Source organism: Mastigoproctus giganteus, chromosome 1 (assembly GCF_048544385.1).
Source record: "Mastigoproctus giganteus isolate SK-2022 chromosome 1, ASM4854438v1, whole genome shotgun sequence".
Classification (NCBI taxonomy): Eukaryota; Metazoa; Arthropoda; class Arachnida; order Uropygi; family Thelyphonidae; genus Mastigoproctus; species Mastigoproctus giganteus.
Genome location: NC_143575.1, coordinates 82,635,532 through 82,653,553, shown reverse-complemented (window position 1 = coordinate 82,653,553; position 18,022 = coordinate 82,635,532). Strand labels below are relative to the sequence as shown.

General features: G+C 36.2%; 1 protein-coding gene across 1 annotated transcript in view; it reads left to right on the top strand.

Moving 5' to 3' along the window:
• Nucleotides 1-18,022, top strand: part of LOC150090939 (sodium-coupled monocarboxylate transporter 1-like) — a 133,333-nt gene that overhangs the window by 96,743 nt on the left and 18,568 nt on the right. Inside the window, exons 8-9 of the mRNA XM_090378322.1 lie at nt 11,889-11,977; nt 15,848-15,963. Of these exons, the coding sequence (XP_090234448.1) occupies nt 11,889-11,977; nt 15,848-15,963 (205 nt within the window). The remainder of the gene's footprint in view (nt 1-11,888; nt 11,978-15,847; nt 15,964-18,022) is intronic.

Here is an 18,022-nt window from a genome sequence, read left to right as displayed (position 1 = left end):
CACACTCGCTGAAAGAAGTATCAAAATATTTCAGTTTTTCTATTTCATTATAATTCAATATTCAGATTTTCATAATAAATGAATATAAACACTTAGAGGTACTCACCGTAAAGTACATCAATCTAGTAAAGCATATACTGTAGTTGTAGAATAAACACTCTTTTCACCAGGTTAAGCACTGATTACACAACTAGTAATTTTATCCTGCTTTAATGTCTGAATTGCAACTAAATAAATTCCGAAGTCAATATTACGCTCGCGTTGTAAAAGCAAACGAAAGTTTTTAGCGAATGGCTATTAACTGAAATCTTCGCGCGTGCAATACCTGTCGACATGGTAACTGGTTGCAATTCGTTTGACTCTATGTTGCTGGTAGTAAGATATGAATAAGATTAATTGTAGCTATAAACTTAAGTTTTTTTTTTTTTTATTATGTGATAAAAGAAAATTCAAAATAAAATCGAATAAAAAAAATAAAATCGCATAAAAAATAAAATAAATGAAATCAAATTAAAAAATAAAATAAAATAAATGAAATCAAATTAAAAAATAAAATAAAATAAATGAAATCAAATTAAAAAATAAAATGAAATGTAGCATAAAAAAGATTGTGTTTGCGCATGCAGTAAATTGCTCTCATACCCTATATAAAATTGCTTCACATCTTCCCTTTTGACTCCTTTAGCTTATTATTATTATTATTTACTTATTTTTATTATTTTATTTTTTTATTCCTCTTTGTCTGAGGGTCCTATTAAAACGGAAGCTTGGAGACAACCGCACTAAGGCGTAAGCTCAGAAAAAGACAAAATTAATACGCTATTCTGGGTCTTTTCGGTGTACCGGGAACGGGAGCATTTTCGGGCGTTAAATAGACCGGACATAGCTCTGATTAACTGATATTGTCCTTCTAACTTTACAAATCGATCCGAACTTTTTGGCCTTCTTTCCATAAATCGGCGGGTTAAAATTGGCTATCCGTCCACGCCGTGTGGGAAAGAACTTTCATGGGCTTTTTAGATACAATGGTCCAGTTACTCGGTCCGGCGAGGTTTGTATGATATTTTTGACTCCTATAATTTTTCATCCACCAAACAGGTAACTGGCCGTAGAATAATGCAATTTACAGACACGATATTCGGGTAGCTCATGGCTTTACTTGTCTCGGTTCACATTAAATAATACTCAAATCCAAAAGCATAGTCCTCCCCTCCCTCTCCTGCAGTGGGTAATTTTGTACTGTACCATGGGCGGTAATCATGGAAGTAGGAATAATCACCTGCAACTAGTGTTAGCGTTCTAACGTTTTAAATATCTTTAGAATTTTCCAGAATAAATACGTTGAAAACCTGACAACTATTTAAAAATGATATAAAAATATCTCTTCAATGAATATTTTTTATGTTAAATGCGTTTTTACAACAGCACGAAACAAATTATCTTTCTGCTTGTTGACTATCGGACTGCGATTCCTTATCACAGCTTCAGGCATATTTTTGAAAAGTAACAAATTCTAAAATCAGTTTACAGTAGTAATTCCTTGAATGTAAAAATTGGAGAACGAGAAGCTTATTGAACCATTGGAATCTTTATTTTTCGATACATTCAACATTTATACAGTGGTCCCGTCACACATTATCAAATTCTGAAAATTCGCAACACATAAAACGGCGTCAGCTGGCGTAGTGGCGCACAAACTTATTTCGCTTGCGACCCCCCCCCCCCTTTATTAAATATAAAATTGACGCGACCCCTCAATGTAAAGTTGATCACACTTACTGCATCTTTCAAAACTTAGTGCAAATCAGTTTGCATTTCCTTCGCTACTAAAACTACCCGGCGTATAATGCAATGATTATAAACTATATTTGGAGCAATTTCCTTTACTTTTCCTTTTAAACCTTTATTTTCTCCTGTTAATGCAGCCGAACCATCAGATCAAATTGCAATGCAGTTGTTCCACGTTAGATTATTTGTTTGAAAGAAAATATTTATAGTATCAAAAATCTCACCCGTCGTTATTCGTTCCAAAGCTTTGCAAAATAGAAAATACTCCAAAATATATCCCTCTTAGCAATAATCTTATTGTATACTGACATACAGTGTAAAATGAGATGAGCAAGGTTTGAACCATCTGCGGATTCATCAAATTCTAACTGTATTGCAAAATTTAAACTTTCTCTCAATATTTAAGAAATTGAAGTTTCTATTGTCCGCGATAACTGTAATACGTCGCGAGACTGTCTCTGGTTTTTAAATCGTTGGTGTACTTTTCGCCATGCATAATTGAAATAATTTTAATTGCATCAGAGAGAAGGCGAATAAGAGATTCAGCAATAGTATGTGATTTCAGATTTTTCGTGTTAAATATGAAACTTCCAGCGCTGCTCTTAAAGCTTTGCAAGGAACTGTCGTATGTTTCTTCATAAAAGATTCCAGACCTCGTATGGGGTCGGCGTGTCTTTCGAAACCGGATTATTATTTTTTTTTCATTAGCTCTGGATGTTTCGTGTGTAAATGTATTTTTAATATAACAGGTTTTATGCTTTCGTTAGCCAGTTTTTCGTAACATATTATGCACACAGGACGTTGCTCATCAGCAACAACACCAAGTGAAGCTGCTCTTCATAAATTCCTCTTGATGACGGCTCTCTACCAGGAACTGACGGTTGCACTACACAAAACGGCCGTTTTGTTCTGATTGCCCAATTGACCATGGTAAAATATATATATATTATTTTATTTTTTTATTTTTCTTAAAAACAACGATAATAACAATGAAACGTGCAATATAATAAGTAGCAGAAGAATGAAAAACACATACAAGTTGACATGAAAGCAGAATAAAGCGTGCGGGCAACACACTTACTATGTATAACACAATTTCTGCCACCGCATATTCACACCTCTGGCCTTTAGGCAATACAGCCAATTTGAGAATTTGTACGAATTGAGAGCTAAAGGGATTCATTGAGTAGTACTTCTCAGTACTACTCAACAACTGAGTAGTACTGAGAAGTATTAATACATCTTGAGAAGTCGCACTAGTCAGCCGCTTTTTGTGTGTCCATAGCCAGTGAGCAAATTAAGAAGTAATCCCGACGCGGACTAAGTAAGAACGCCACCTGCGTCACATGTATAAACCACCTTAACAAAATGAAGAGTAGTAAGGTATTAACAACAGGTTTTTAACTTTTATGTACATAAAAAATAAATTTATTTAAAAATTTCCGCTCCACAGTTTGCCTCCTCATAAAATCGTTTACCACTTAACTGTTTTTTAGTGCACCAAACAAATGGAAATCGCTAGGATAAAGGCCAAAACTATAAGGAAATTTCAACTTCAAATCATTAATGGTCTCTTCAGTTGTATGAACTTCATACAGCTTTGTGTTGTAATGCAGCAGACACAGAGTAGTAAGATACAGAGAGGACACTCTCATAGACGATAATGTTAATTTTTTTTACATGTTAAAACGCATAGAAAGTGGCGCCGCCAGTAGTGAACCCCTAGAAACAGGCCGGAACATTGCGAAGACTTCGTGGAGAATTTTCTACAGTTTTGTTATTACAATGGACAATATATCGAATCATCGATTATTAGTATAACATATTCACAATTAAGTATTGTTCCAATACAAAAAAAAAAAAAGCTACAAAAGACGGAAGAATAAGGAAATATTAAACATAAGTAAAGATAACGGCAAATTTAAATTAAGAGTTATGATAGCCGTATGGTAGCTTTAAATGAAGCCAATTTGTCCTTCCTTAGTTTAAATCCACTTTGTTTTTCCCCCTCTTTTTTTTATCCCTTCTTATACTTTAAATTCATTTCTAAAATATACATATGGTAATTTATTTTTTTTTTTCACATATATATTTAAATATATAAATTATTATTAAATTATAATTCAATAATTATTTTTAAGTATTTTGAATGGTTTTTATAACATAATGGCCATACTAACTAAACTGCAGCCTAGAAGTAGCTTAATATGACATTCATGTGTGCCAGTTACAATAAACATTAATAAATAAAGAATTTTATATACATACCACTGGGTTCAGGTGAGTAATAATAGCAGGCTTCATTACAGTAAGACCAGTGCACCTCTCTCACTGTACTGAAACCTTTTATTATCATCCACCTGAACCCAGTAATGTGTATATAAAATTCTTTATTTATTAATTTTTATTGTAACTGGCACAGTATTGTCATATTAATCTCCTTCTAGGCTGCATTTTAGCCAATCGTCACTTTGACTAATCTCAACTGTTTATTTCAATTAGCATTACAACACAAAAAAAAGACAAAAACACACTTTATAATTCAAATTTCTTTAATTTATGAAGTTTCTCGTTACATATTTACTTATATGAAATATATCTGAATTACACGTAGTCTTCTGTAATTTGAAATATCAATATCATTACATGAACTGTCCTGTAATATATATAACTTGTTATATATATATATATATATATATATATATATATATATATATATATATATATAATATACAGGTTATAATATATATAACAAGTTAATGCCTGGTTCTATCAATTATGATAAATTACCTTAAATGTTCCTTCGAAAAACGGTGCAATCGCACTCCAGATTTCTTACATAAGTAACACTTCTTCCTGTTCATGATGTCACAAACAATGACACAATAAAAACTGAAAAAAAAAAAAAAAACACACATAATAATTATACGCAAATAATAATAATAATAATAATAATAATAATAATAACCAAAAACGCTATAAAAAATGAACTTTTTTTTTTTTTTTTTTTTTATGTAAGCCCCAAACAAGAGAGGTATTAGAACCTATAGTACTTAGTACCGTGCTTGGGTTGGAGGTTGAGAAGACGAAAGAGGATATTTGCTGATATTGGATTTGAACTTCTGTAGACTGTAATTTTCAGGAAATACGTATGAAGGAAGAAAACAGAAAGCAGCAGTTGAATGAATAAACGAGGAAGATGAAAAGTCGGTTCTGTGAGTTTGAAGTTGGACAGAAAATGGATGTTGGCTAATGGCGGCACGTATTCGGACTGTTTTGAAAGAGAGAGCAGGAATTATAGAAGCCAATTCAGAAGAACAGTGCCCATGGAAGTATCTGTAGAAGAGGCATGCAGCAGAAACAGTACGTCTATGAGACAGCGATTGCAGAGACTCTGTTAGAGATGAATCATTAATTAACCTAACTGCCCTCTTCTGAATGGATCAAGAAGCCTGAGAGAGGTTTTGGGGGCACCACCCTAGACGTGGGAACAATATTCCATGGCAAGGCAGATTTGCGATTTGTACATAGCGAACAGCTGTTTGGAAGAAAAGTAACGCCGAGAGCGAAAGAGAAAACCGAGTTTTTTAGATGCAGATGAAGCAATATTTGTAATGTGCTTGTGCCAAGAGAGATTAGAAGTCAGGGTAATCCCAAAAGAGATATATTATTTTGCCTAGAAATGTCACTAAAGATAAGCATAGGAGCAGAAGAATTGTTTTTGCGAGATATAAAACAAGGCTGAGTTTCAGAAGGATTGAAACCAACTAAGTTGTCTTTGCCCCACTGGAGAATTACCTAAAGATCGGCATTTAAGGAATTGATAGCAGATTTTCGAGAAGTTGAAGCTGATTGAGCAGGGCAAAGTTTCTCAAAATGGAATGCAATGCGCTATCATCAGCAAAACTATGGATAGGATTTCCAGTCAATGGAAGAAGGTCATTAATATACAAGAGAAAAAGAGTGGGGCAAAGAACTGAACCTTGGGGGACACCGACATTAATGGAGAAATTACAAGACAGAGAGCCATCTACCATCACCATCAATGAGCGATCAGAGAGAAAACTGGATAACCAATTGCAAAAAACAGTTGGCAAACCATAAGATGGAAGCTTGTTTAGAAGTCCTTTATGCCAAACACGATCGAAAGCCTTTGAGATGTCAAGAGCAACTACTTGTGTTTCACCGAACATTTCCATTGAATTAGTCCATAAATGGGTAACATAAGCCAGAATATCACCAGTGGATCGACACTGGTGATATTCTGGCTTATGGATTCCGCCACTGGGAATATCACCAGTGGCGGAATCCATACTGGCGATCGTTATCAGACGGAAGGTTTCTAGGTAGTTTAAGAGTTGGCGGTTAATTGATTTCTCCATTACTTTAGAAAGAGTAGAAATAATTGCAATGGATGAGAGGATAATTGGATGAGAGGGATTTGTCACCCTTTTTAAGAACTGGCTGGATATGAGCAAATTTCCAAGCAGAAGGAAAAACACTTTTGGAATAAGAAAGTGAAAAAAGGCGGCAAAGAATAGGAGTAAGTTCAGGAGCACAGGTTTTGAGAACAAGTGGAGAAATACCATCGGGACCTGGAGCTTTCTTAGCATCAAGATTCGTCAAAATCCTTCTGACATCCTTTTGACGGAAGACCACAGGAGGCATTGAATGGATCGTGTTGGGAATTGTAGGAGGTGTTTTACAAAGATCATTAATACATGAGTTGGAAGAAAAATGGGATGCTAGCAGGTTATCTTTATCCTTGGCTGAAGTGACAGCAGAACCATCTGGTTTGGACAGAGGTGGGAGCAGAGATGGGCAAAAGTTGCGGCCAATAGCTTTAGCAAGAGACCAGAATGCTCGGCTACCATTAGGGCAAGAAGCAAGTTTTCTACTCTTAGCCTGTTCAAACTCTAGTTTGGACTGATTACAACTGATTACACTAATTGCTTTACAATTGTTGCGAGCTTTGGTGTAGGCAGAAAATGAATCTGAAGAATTAGAAACAAGCCAATTACGATATGCAACGTTCTTCTCTTGAACAGCCTTAGCACATTTATTGGAAAACCAAGGTTTAGATAAAGGACGAGATTTTAAAGTGGAGTGTGGGATAAAGGATTCCATTCCTGCAAGAATAATTTCACTGAGATGATCTGAGCAAACGCTGACATCAGAAGTTTTGAAACAGTAATCCGACCAAGGAAAAGAAGATAAGAAATCTCGTAGGTTATCCCATTTTGCATTCCTGTAATGCCATCCAATACGAGATTGTGAATAGCCATGAGATAAAGGCTCCACTGGAGAAGAGACAATCCACCAAGTTGCGATCTGAAGTGCCTAAAGGACCTCTCACTTCAACCGTGTACTTAGAAGGGTTGTTTGTGAGAAACAGATCAAGCGTGTTGGCTGTATGATTAGGATTGTCCGGTATTCTTGTAGGTAGATGAACAATCTGTGCAAGGTCATTAGTAATTGCAAAAGCCTCAGCATCTCGACCAGCTGGGTCGGTGTGAGTAGAAAACGGAAGCCAGCTGGAGTTGTGAACATTAAAATCACCAAGGAAAATTACCTCACTGTTAGGAAAGTTGGACTGGAGAAAGTCAAGTTGCAAAGAGAAGAAGTCAAAGAGCTCCAAGTGATTAGTGGAGTTGGGAGAACGGTAGAGACAACAGATGAATTTGACACAATGAGGTAGAGAGATTTTAAGCCAGAGAACATCGAAGAGAGGAGATTCCAAATTACCAAGTCTCTGACAGGGAATATCAGAACGGACATATGTACAAGTACCACCTTTGAGGCGAAAGGAACCATACATCGAATAATTTGGGCATTTGAAATGAGCAGTAGTTGAATCAACCGATAACTGAGATTCTGTCAGAAAAAGTACATGGGGTTTGGCAGACTGCAAGTGGAAATGGACATCGTTGAGATTAGAATTGAGACAATGTATATTTGTGAAATTAATTAGGAAGTGTTTGCTACGCTCAACGAATACTAATCTTTTCAAATACAATAACAGCGTTTTTTAGCAATGGGCATGCACGTTAGTACTCTGTGGATTTTGATCGCCGCGTTAATTCAAGGGTCTGCTACACGTGGCGCTGGTAGTAATTGAGCAAGTGTCCACTCTGCATCTTACTACATCTGTGGCAGCAGAGTACTCTGCTAACCAGTAATTTAGGCAATGCGAAGTACGTTTTTGAATTGACAGGTTCGAGCTCACGTGACCACCAGATACGGCGATGTTCTTGTATTCGCTATTTTGCAAATTTCCCTGACCCTTCGTGACTGTCCCACACTATAAACCGAAATTTCACTTGTTTTTATTTAATAATCCTGGCCGTTGTCTACGAATTGATGCAGTATTTGCGATATCCCCCATGCTTTTGAAAATGCACAAGAAGAACAATGTTTTTCAATTAGACACTCTTACAATACAGTTGCCATCATTCACCATGCAAGATTAACTGTTAAATGACGCGAGTGCAAAAAACCGGTACTTTAGTAACACCGTGAAACAGTCTGCCAACCATTTCTAACCATTCCCAATCGTTCATGTAGGACCAAGTGGTAATAAAATAAGTTTCCCTATTCAGGAGACCCTAGTGTCAAAACGGTTATTATTATTATTATTTTAGGGTTGCCCGTAATTAAATACATTAACCCGTATATGTGTCTGTAAATTGCGTATGTTCTATGGTTGATTTGCCTGTTTTGCTGGACGAAAAAAACCCCAGTTATTGGGGAGAAAAACCTTGCTATCTACGCCTGAGACCAACTAACTCAGCCACGGAATGAAAAAAGCCCATTAAAGTTCTTCGCGTCATCGACGGGATTCGAACCCACGCCTTTTCCACTCGGTGTGGGGAGGACGGTGACGATACCACTGTGCTACCCGCGCAGACAGTGTCAAAACGGTTAGAGATAGCGCTGTGAAAATCGATGGGTATGTCATTTAAGGTATGGGGAAGCGATTGTGAAGAAAACAAATTAGTTCAAATTTCCGCCACCGGGGGAGAAATTGGCACTGTAAACTTGAGATGGAATACTTAACATAGGATTAGATTTTAATATGAGAACTTAGAAATCTACAGATATTGTTCTATGTGCTTTCCTTCATTTGAGATAACATTCTGAAAACGGGGGACTGCGTGCGACAGAGTTTCGCGTAGCATCTCATTGGGAATATTGGCTACATATGGTTTAATGTTTGCTTTCAAATCGTCAAGCGTCTGTATGCCGCCACGTTAAACTCTGTCTTTTAAGTATCCCCATAGCCAGAAATCACAGGGACTGAGATCTGTGATCGAGCTGGCCAGAACTGCGGAAAGTCTCTATAAATGATTCATTCATTTCCGAATGTTGAACGGAGCAGTTCCTTCACTTGTCGACCAACGTGAGGAGGGGCATCTTTTATGAACACTGCGATCTCCAAGTATTGCCTTTTTTTCAGAGCGAGAATAATGTGATCTCTTAGAAGAGCGCAGTACCGTGCACTAGTTACCGTACACCTCACGGGGGCATGAGGTGTAGACTCTTAAAAAAAATGGTCCGATTATAAACTCTGCTGTGAATCCACACCATACTGTAACCTATGGACTTTGTAGTAGTCTTTCATGCACAACAGATGGACGAGTTCCCCATACTCGACCTCGACTGTTTTGTGCATTTACAGCCCCATGAAGAGTGAAATGTGCCTCATCAGACCACAAGATCATTCGAGCGAGCCCACGTATCGTCAAGTCCCATAAGAGCCAGAAATCGTAGAGCAAAGTCTATTCGTTGTTGCTGATCACAATACTTTAGTTCTTGAACTATGTGAATCTTGTATAGGAACCAGTGTAAAATTATTCGAAGTACAGTACTTTACATTCAGCAGACCAAGGAAGGTTCAAGTCTCTTGACACACCTCTGGCAGGCACTACTGACTGGTAGTTTTTCGCATTCTGACCATTGCAACCGCCACCTCATCCACTACCTCCGTTCCGAAACGTGGTTGTCCCCTGCCTGGAATTACGCCTAACTCCCCGCCCGGTCGCTTCAGATTTCTTTATTAGTTTTCGAAGCCCCACTGACAAGGCCAAAGGTCCTTTACACAAACCTTTAAGTTTCCGATATTCACGTAGTGCTGCATTAGCGTTGCTATTATTGTGGTAGAACAGTTTTACTAAAAGAGCACGTTCCTTTTTTTGTATGAGCCATAATGGTTATTGACGGTGGCGTTGGCCTTCTTGCTTTATCTAACAGGACGTCATTTGCGTAAGCAGCATGTCTTGAAGTAAATGACAACTTTTACATATGTGCAGCGCCTTTTTCCCCTGGTGGCGGAAATTTGAACTTTTTGTTTTTTTTTTTCTTCTACAAATCGCTTCCCCATACCCAAATGACATACCCACCGATTTTCACAGCGCTAATGTTAACTGTTTTGACACTAGGATCTTCTGAATAGGGAAACTTATTTTATAACCAGCCGGTATTTATGGATTTGTATTTGTTTATGTCTTACTAACACACTTCGTATTGTCTTACTGTGACTCTTCAAATGAAATCAGTCGGCGTTCTCACTATTAAATCGACGCTATCTGAGTGATACTGAAGTATTTATAAGAAATGAGCTTTGTTTGTAAATCTTATAAAAAAATAATCGCTAAAATACCTAACGTTCAGATTATTAACTGAACTCACGATTAGATTTTAATATGAGAAAACCTCTGTGCTAAAATAATTTCAATAATTAATTCATTATACTCATGTGAGAATTAGAATATGCGTGAGTGTGACAATATTGCCATGTGACAGCCTAATAAAACTTCCTTTCCATAGAAGAGGAAGTTGAAAAACGTATTCGATCTATTTTAGCTTAGCTCCTATTGTAATTGGGGTTTTTTTTATATAAATGAGGCCTGAACCACTGTTAAAAAGCACTACATCTTTAAAATCTGTAGACTGGTGGAAATAATCTGAAAATACCTCGAGATCTACAGAAATATCTGTAAAATGTCAGCATTTGCTTACAACAGCATAAGGCCCCTGATCACTAATGCAGGAACTCCGGAAGCCCAACATTGTGCTGATAGCATACTAGGATTCCTATTTTTACCATTCATACGTTCAGCTGTAAACTCAATATTCCCTCAATACATTATTTGTCTACATTCCATACAAATATCCGTACACGTTTTATGAAAAACGGCGTTCTTTCCTTGTAAGGTCACTATCCTCCGTAAGGCCTGAGTCATGATGAGACGTACACTTTTCTCTGCGCTATGATTAGCTAAAACTGCTGCCTAGCCCAGAACAATAGAACAGCGAATGATGAAGATATGCTCTACAGATGCTGTTAACCGCTTCATAGAATCGCAATCACGACGTTTATCCGACTTACATATGCATGTGTAAGCGCCAAAGCAACTGAGGCGCGTGTTCTTCAGTCAGTTTTCTGTTTTATGGACAAAAACCCGAATTTCCCAGAGGGAAAAAACATTTAGTGGCTTATATCACTATTTATTGCAGCCATACGTAGTACTGATGTTGTCAATGGTGTGGCATTCTGTAGTTTTAGTGGAAAAGCTGATTCGGGGGGGCTTAACCCAGGGAAGCCCAAAAAGAAAAGAAAAAGTTACACGAAAAATATCTTACACCAGGACCAGCTCGTGGTAATACACCACTCGATGAATGTAGCTGAGATTTTGAGAATAAATATCTTATTTGTGTGGATATCCGTTTTTGTGAATAACTTAAGCTAAATCTATAAACTCCTTCAAAGTGTAAAATTTTCAATGGAGCGGTACATGTTTATATCAAAAAGGCAGCACACATTCAATATGGACGACTTCCATAGTTTCATCTCATTCACATACATACGGAATGATATATTTAGATTTTTTATATCAGTATAATTTACAAGAATATAGTACATTAGTTTAAGTTCTTGCTGATGAGTGTGTGTAGTCCTCTTTTCTGTTTATACTTCTATGTTTTATACGAAATGCTAGTATTTCACTTATTAGCTCTTCCATTTGTTATTAGATTATTAGTTTTGTATTTCTACCAGAAAAAACACAGTTATAATTCTAAAACTTCACTTAACTTTCCAGTTGTTCCCACTATTTGTTATGGACACACTTGGATTTTTACCTGGTTTGCCTGGACTGTTTGTATCTGGGATTTTCAGTGGAGCTTTGAGGTAATTACTCTCTATGTACATAAATAATATATATTTACTTATATATATAGTTACCCTTTATATATGATTATATCATAAGAATAATTATTAATCCGATAAGTGAATGTGGACTTTTTATTATTTATTATTAAACTAATTTTATTTGCAGTCATTTAAAATCTCCCACGTATAGCCTTTTATGATGAGTAATTTTGTCAAATATGTTCAGGACTGTGTCCAAAGTTTAATTACTAGAATTGTACATAGAACCAAAGCTAAAGAAATACGGGATTTTTATTTATTTTATTGGTTTTATTACGATAAATCTCTAACTCCTAAAAACATGATTTATTTTTCATTCATTCGACAGAGAGAGAGAGTCTTCATCGGAGGATTGCAGACAAAGAAGTTTGAAAAAAAAAAAAAAAAAAACGATTGATTCGATAACCTTACAGCAAAAAATAAATAAAATAAAATAAATAATAATAAAACGCAGAGCGGCTGAGGAAAAAAAAAAAGAAAAACTTATTTTAATAACGGATACAAAATAAATAAAAATGTAATACAAAGCGTGTCGATCTTAATATATTACAGGACTGATATTCAATTTTATATAAAGCAGAATATTCACTACGCAACACTTCGCATTAGTCTTAGAGCTATCCACAACCCCGCTCCCAAAAAAACGATTACACTTTATTTTGACAAATCTTCCTTAATTAGCAAAAGAGGGAACTGCACGGAAATGAGTGGTGATGCAGTAAATCTGGTATTCTTTCTTACAATGCTTGTCTTACAATTTACAATGCTTGTCTTACATTTTTTTACCGTTGCTTGTCCCAATATGAGATAAGTACGTCTGTCCTTCTTACATAAAATAAAAGGGATGGTTTTGTATCAATGATGATTTTACGGCAACTGTCTATGCATTATCTGTTAAAAAGGTTCCCTCGCATATGTTTGCGTAGCGAATATTCTTCAGAGGACCGAGCAAATTAAATCCAAGAGAAGCAAGATCTGGACTATATTTGCTGTTGTTCATTTTAATCCCCCAGAGGAATTGTATTCTTTAATCGGTTTGTCTGTTTTTCTATAAGATAAAACCGAATTTTCTGAGGGAAAATGGTGTTGCCTTCCCATTTGACTGACTAACGGTGTGAAAAAAATATAAGATATTAAAAAACGTTAATAAAAATAAGCAGATATGTACCTAGTAAAATCTTTATTCATGCTATCTTCGTATGTGTCTATTCTTATTTATGTTTTTTTTTTAATTTTTTTACCATTCAAAACCCGTAATCATTTCTTCAAGCTACCATAGTAACCCGTAATCGGACGCATATTTATATATATATTTTTTTCTTATTTTGGACAAAGAATACGCCCCACAATTTTTTTCACATACTTTTGAAACACTCTCTATAGGTTTATATTTTTTCAGTTAATAGATGGCGTTACCAACGCATAAGAAAACATGGTCGCATGAACATAGAACCACGTCAAGACCCACCTGTCTTGAACGAGATTTGTACCCATGCTTTTTTATTCTATGTGGAAGAACAGAATTGCAATGACTGTGCTTCACGCGAGGGTATTGGCTATGTGGTGCATATTCCCGTTATATTTCTTATAACGTTATAACCAGTGCTGTAGTCGTAAAATTAGCAGAAAGTATACTCTATGTGGTAGGCAATGGCATACCACCACATTATCAGATGCCACAGAGACCATAACAAAACAAACTCCAAAAACTGCTGCTAAAGGAAGACCTGCAACTAGGTGGAAAGATGGGATCAGTGAACTTTTGGGCGTGACATTTTGCGATGACGCTGGTATATCACATAATCGATGCAGTTGGAGGAATTTCTTGGTGGCCACAACAGCTCCTCAGGGAACTATGTGACTGGAAGAAGAAGATACTCTATGAATGTTACGAAAACAAGAGAGTATAGTGCGCATATCAGGCTTATTAATCGAATTCTCTTCTGTCGCATAGAAGTCGCATAAAACTATAAGTATTGCCTAAAAATCAAATTCTAATAAATTTACTTTTTAATTTTCAGTAAATATTTTAATAATATTTGTTTTTTCAAGTCTTTCAAAAACCAGAAGGTATACGCTATTCACCTAAAAAAGTCCACAGGGTATACGGCGTACACCCTCCACTACAGCCCTGGTTATAACCATACTCTTGTCATGAAGAGACGATGATTAATTTCCCAAGGGAATCACATATAGTCAGCACAATTCTTGCCGAACTGATGTAAATCCCTGGAGAGAAAAACAAGTTGGGAGGGAATCATAGCGGTTACAAAATAAAAAAAACAAAAACTTGCTGAAGCTTTATTGATAGACGGAACAGTTCGAATTTCTTGCAGGCTATAAATTCAGAACGTTTCCACTCCATTGAATCTATCTCTGTTTCCGTAGTAACGTGATTTCCCACACTTTCCATCTCCTCTTTTCAGGAAGCTTTCACCCCTACAGCATACCGTTGCATATCCTGTACGCTTACTTCCACGTGAATGCCGTTGTACGTATTAGTCAATTACTTCCACTCCCAGCATGCATTTACTTACCCAAATCTGAAGGAGTCACACTTCGTACTTCTGCTCGTGTTCGTGTCTCAGTGCTATCATCTGTACTTTTGTTGGTGCGCCATCTAGTAACGAACAACAAAAATATCTGTAAACCTACACAGTGCGTTTCAAAAAAGGTAATAATTATTTCTAAATAAATCATAATAATATACAGCAAGCAGATAAATATTATAGATGAATGGGTAAGTTTGTTGGCGGGCAGAGTGATGGATGGTACAGAGTACAACTGGGGCGCAAAATGTTTAAGTCTCGCCTAAACCCTTGCGCCGACTCTGTACACAAGTATCCGATTCTGAACAGTAATGGAGCTATGGCAGCTTGAATAAATAGCTATGACGTTTTTAAAGGCAAAAAGGTATTTTATATACTTATAAGTTTTTTATTATTTTATTACTTTTAACATTCAAAACTCCATGGCAATATTTTCCTTTAAATTTAAAATTTAAACCAGCCATAGCTCCGTAACCATTCAAAATTCGAAAGCATTTTTTTTTTTTTTTATTCTGAACACTAGAATACGTCCTAGAATTTTTTGCATATATATTTTAAACATTTCTGTATGTATATCTGCAAACTCTCGCGAGGAGTATGATAATGGTTACGGTTGGTATCTTCTCCCACCGTATGGAAAAGGTTTGAGTTCTAATCTCGTCAAGATTTTCGAATCTTCAAAACTCGTTAGTTTTGCACGTTGGGTAATGCGTTTCATATGTTGCTAAATGAAGTATTGCACAGTTACCACTGACATGAGTACAATGCAATAAAATTAGTAAATAACAAAATCATTGAACAGTTAAAATTATAAAAAAAACGATCCACGATCATGATCGTGGAATTTATGTTACATATTTCCTAAAAAAATAGAAAAAGCTATCATTGCATCCTTCGATATACATTTAGGTGTAGCTGTCTGAGGCAAGAAGAGTGTAGGACTGGTCGATTACTCGATAAGAATATGTAAAACAATAACAAATAATTATTTGCATTAACTGATACTTTAAGGACAGAGATAGATCATATAGGCCTAACGCAAGACGGCAAAACATTATTAATGACATTTTCCATATAACGTTTTCGTCCTACTTAAAACTATATAAAAAAGGGAGTTATTTCGCCTTCCCACGACTTTCTCTTATATTTTTTATACGTACCTATCAGACCGTTATTCTACCCCATAGCCTTATTGCTTAGGAATGGTTTTGAAATTAAGTATTGTACTAGCACTAATATAAGCATAATGTTTACAGTTGAGTTTCCTTTTAACTGTTCTTTTCCCTTTAACTCTATTTAGCACCGTTTCATCAGGAGTAAATTCTTTAGCAGCCGTTACTCTTGAGGACCTCATTCGTGCATATATCAAACCCGACATCTCGGAGCTCTGGGCAACTAGGATTACCAAAATATTAGGTATAGGGCTTTGAACTTCAGTAAAAAAATGTAAGCTTTAAATAGATGCTTTATAGACAATTAACAGGTTCAAATAGCTTTTATATTTAATTCTTTTTATTATTTGTCAGAAAATTTTGATTTTTTTTTCTTCTTGAGTAAGAAATGTGCTCCTGTATATTATACTTATCTCCACCCTACTCGTCATTAAAAATTCTCTATTCAGAAGTTCTAATTTAGACGTGCATAACCGTGCATGGAAACAGTTTATGTAAATAAAACCTACATTTGAAATCGAAATAAGCTTATTTGCTCTAAGTATACGAACAATTAATAAGGAATATGAGTTATTATGCCACCAGCAGCTATACTCAGGGTAATGAATGTCATGCTTTCGGTCATCAGTTCATGTTGCTATACTTGTACTCTAGGCTGAAGGACGGTTTAGGCAAGCGGAGGAGAGAAGGTAAAGTCACTTCCGTTATGACTCAGGCATATTCCACTGGAAACAGTTCGGGTAAGACAAACAGACGTATTATTGTGGTAAGGTATATATGCCAATCTTTCGTATGTGAGTGATGTGCCCTCATACCATGAGTAGTGTTGGTATGGTAAATTTGGCGCTTTCTGCTGTAGTCCAGAAGTGTGTCCAGAAGTGAATGGGCCCATATCTAACTCCCACACAGAATCGAGACGCGTTACATTAACTAATACTAGAAGGACAGAGATGGACCATATAGGCTAATACATCACACCATTCGGCTCTTTCCTGCCACCACAATAAACACTGACAAGATATAAGGTGCAAGAAGGATTGGACAATAAGAAAGCAGCAAAAATTTTCTATTGTTTGTTAATGGTGCACGTTAATACGTTTCCATGCCAGAACTGCCATCACGAGGTTGAAAACCTTTATTCTCGGAATTAAACAAGTTATTATCAATTCGATTGAGGCAGTTAAGCCTCAATCGAATTGAGAAGTTTTGTCAAACTAATCAACTGAACTTAGCAATAATTTCATATGCTAAAATTTTTCTAACACCGCACATAGAAAAAAAAAAATCATAGTGGATTGAATGAGTAGCTAGCCTAATACAGAGACTAAGCATGGTATTGCTAGCATTTTACAGAGATGTATTAGAAAATAAATCTCTCTTTACTTTGTCATTGTATACAACCATGGCTACTGCTTACTCACAGCACAGTCTTAATAATTGAAGACTTTGCTGTGTGCTACCTCCCAATGGACTGCATTCTTCAAATCTGAAAGATTAGAAGGAGAAGGGAAATCTCTTTAAACAAGATATTTCAGGGATCCAACCAAAAGTGTACTGGAGTTTAGGCGATCTAATAGGACAAGGATGTGTAAAATGGAGACTGGTTATGGCACTCTTCCTTGAAAGCTGTTTGACATTTTCAACATTGGGCATAGACCATCCTGCATAAAAATTACTCTTCCATGTAGACTACGCTCATTAATCTCTAGGATGACTTTGGTCCGCAGTTGTAAGCTATGATATCGTGTACCATTAATTGTGCCATTTCTAAATGCTCTCTATTTTAATGGTTTCAAAGAAAAAGGAACCAATAATAGCGTGTGCCGTAAATCCACACAACGCCTTTAATGGATGGAGTAATTCTTCAACGCTTAGCTTTAAGGCTTTGTGTACTATGTTTCCGGGAATACCAGTTACACTTGATGTATGGCAAGCACCACTGATAATCTCAAAGAGTTTGATGGGGCTTATTATTGAACTTCATCAATTCTTTGTATCCCTTCGTGTGATGCGGACGGACGACCACTTCTAGGCTTAGGCGTTAGGTAGCCTTCTTCGAAACGCGTTACAACATTTAATAAGGTTCTTCTCGAGCAAAGAGGCCTTGAGACATTTTTTGTGTCACTCTAAGGGCTGAAATAACACAATCTCCGTTCTTCCAATAAAGTACTTTATCTTTAGGCTACGTTTTAAAACGAACATCAGCGGACTTTGGTTACTTAAATTAGGACAACAGCTTCAAGCTTTTTATCTTGAGGAAAAATAGCACCATGACAAGCAGACACTCGAATTCTCAGATCCCA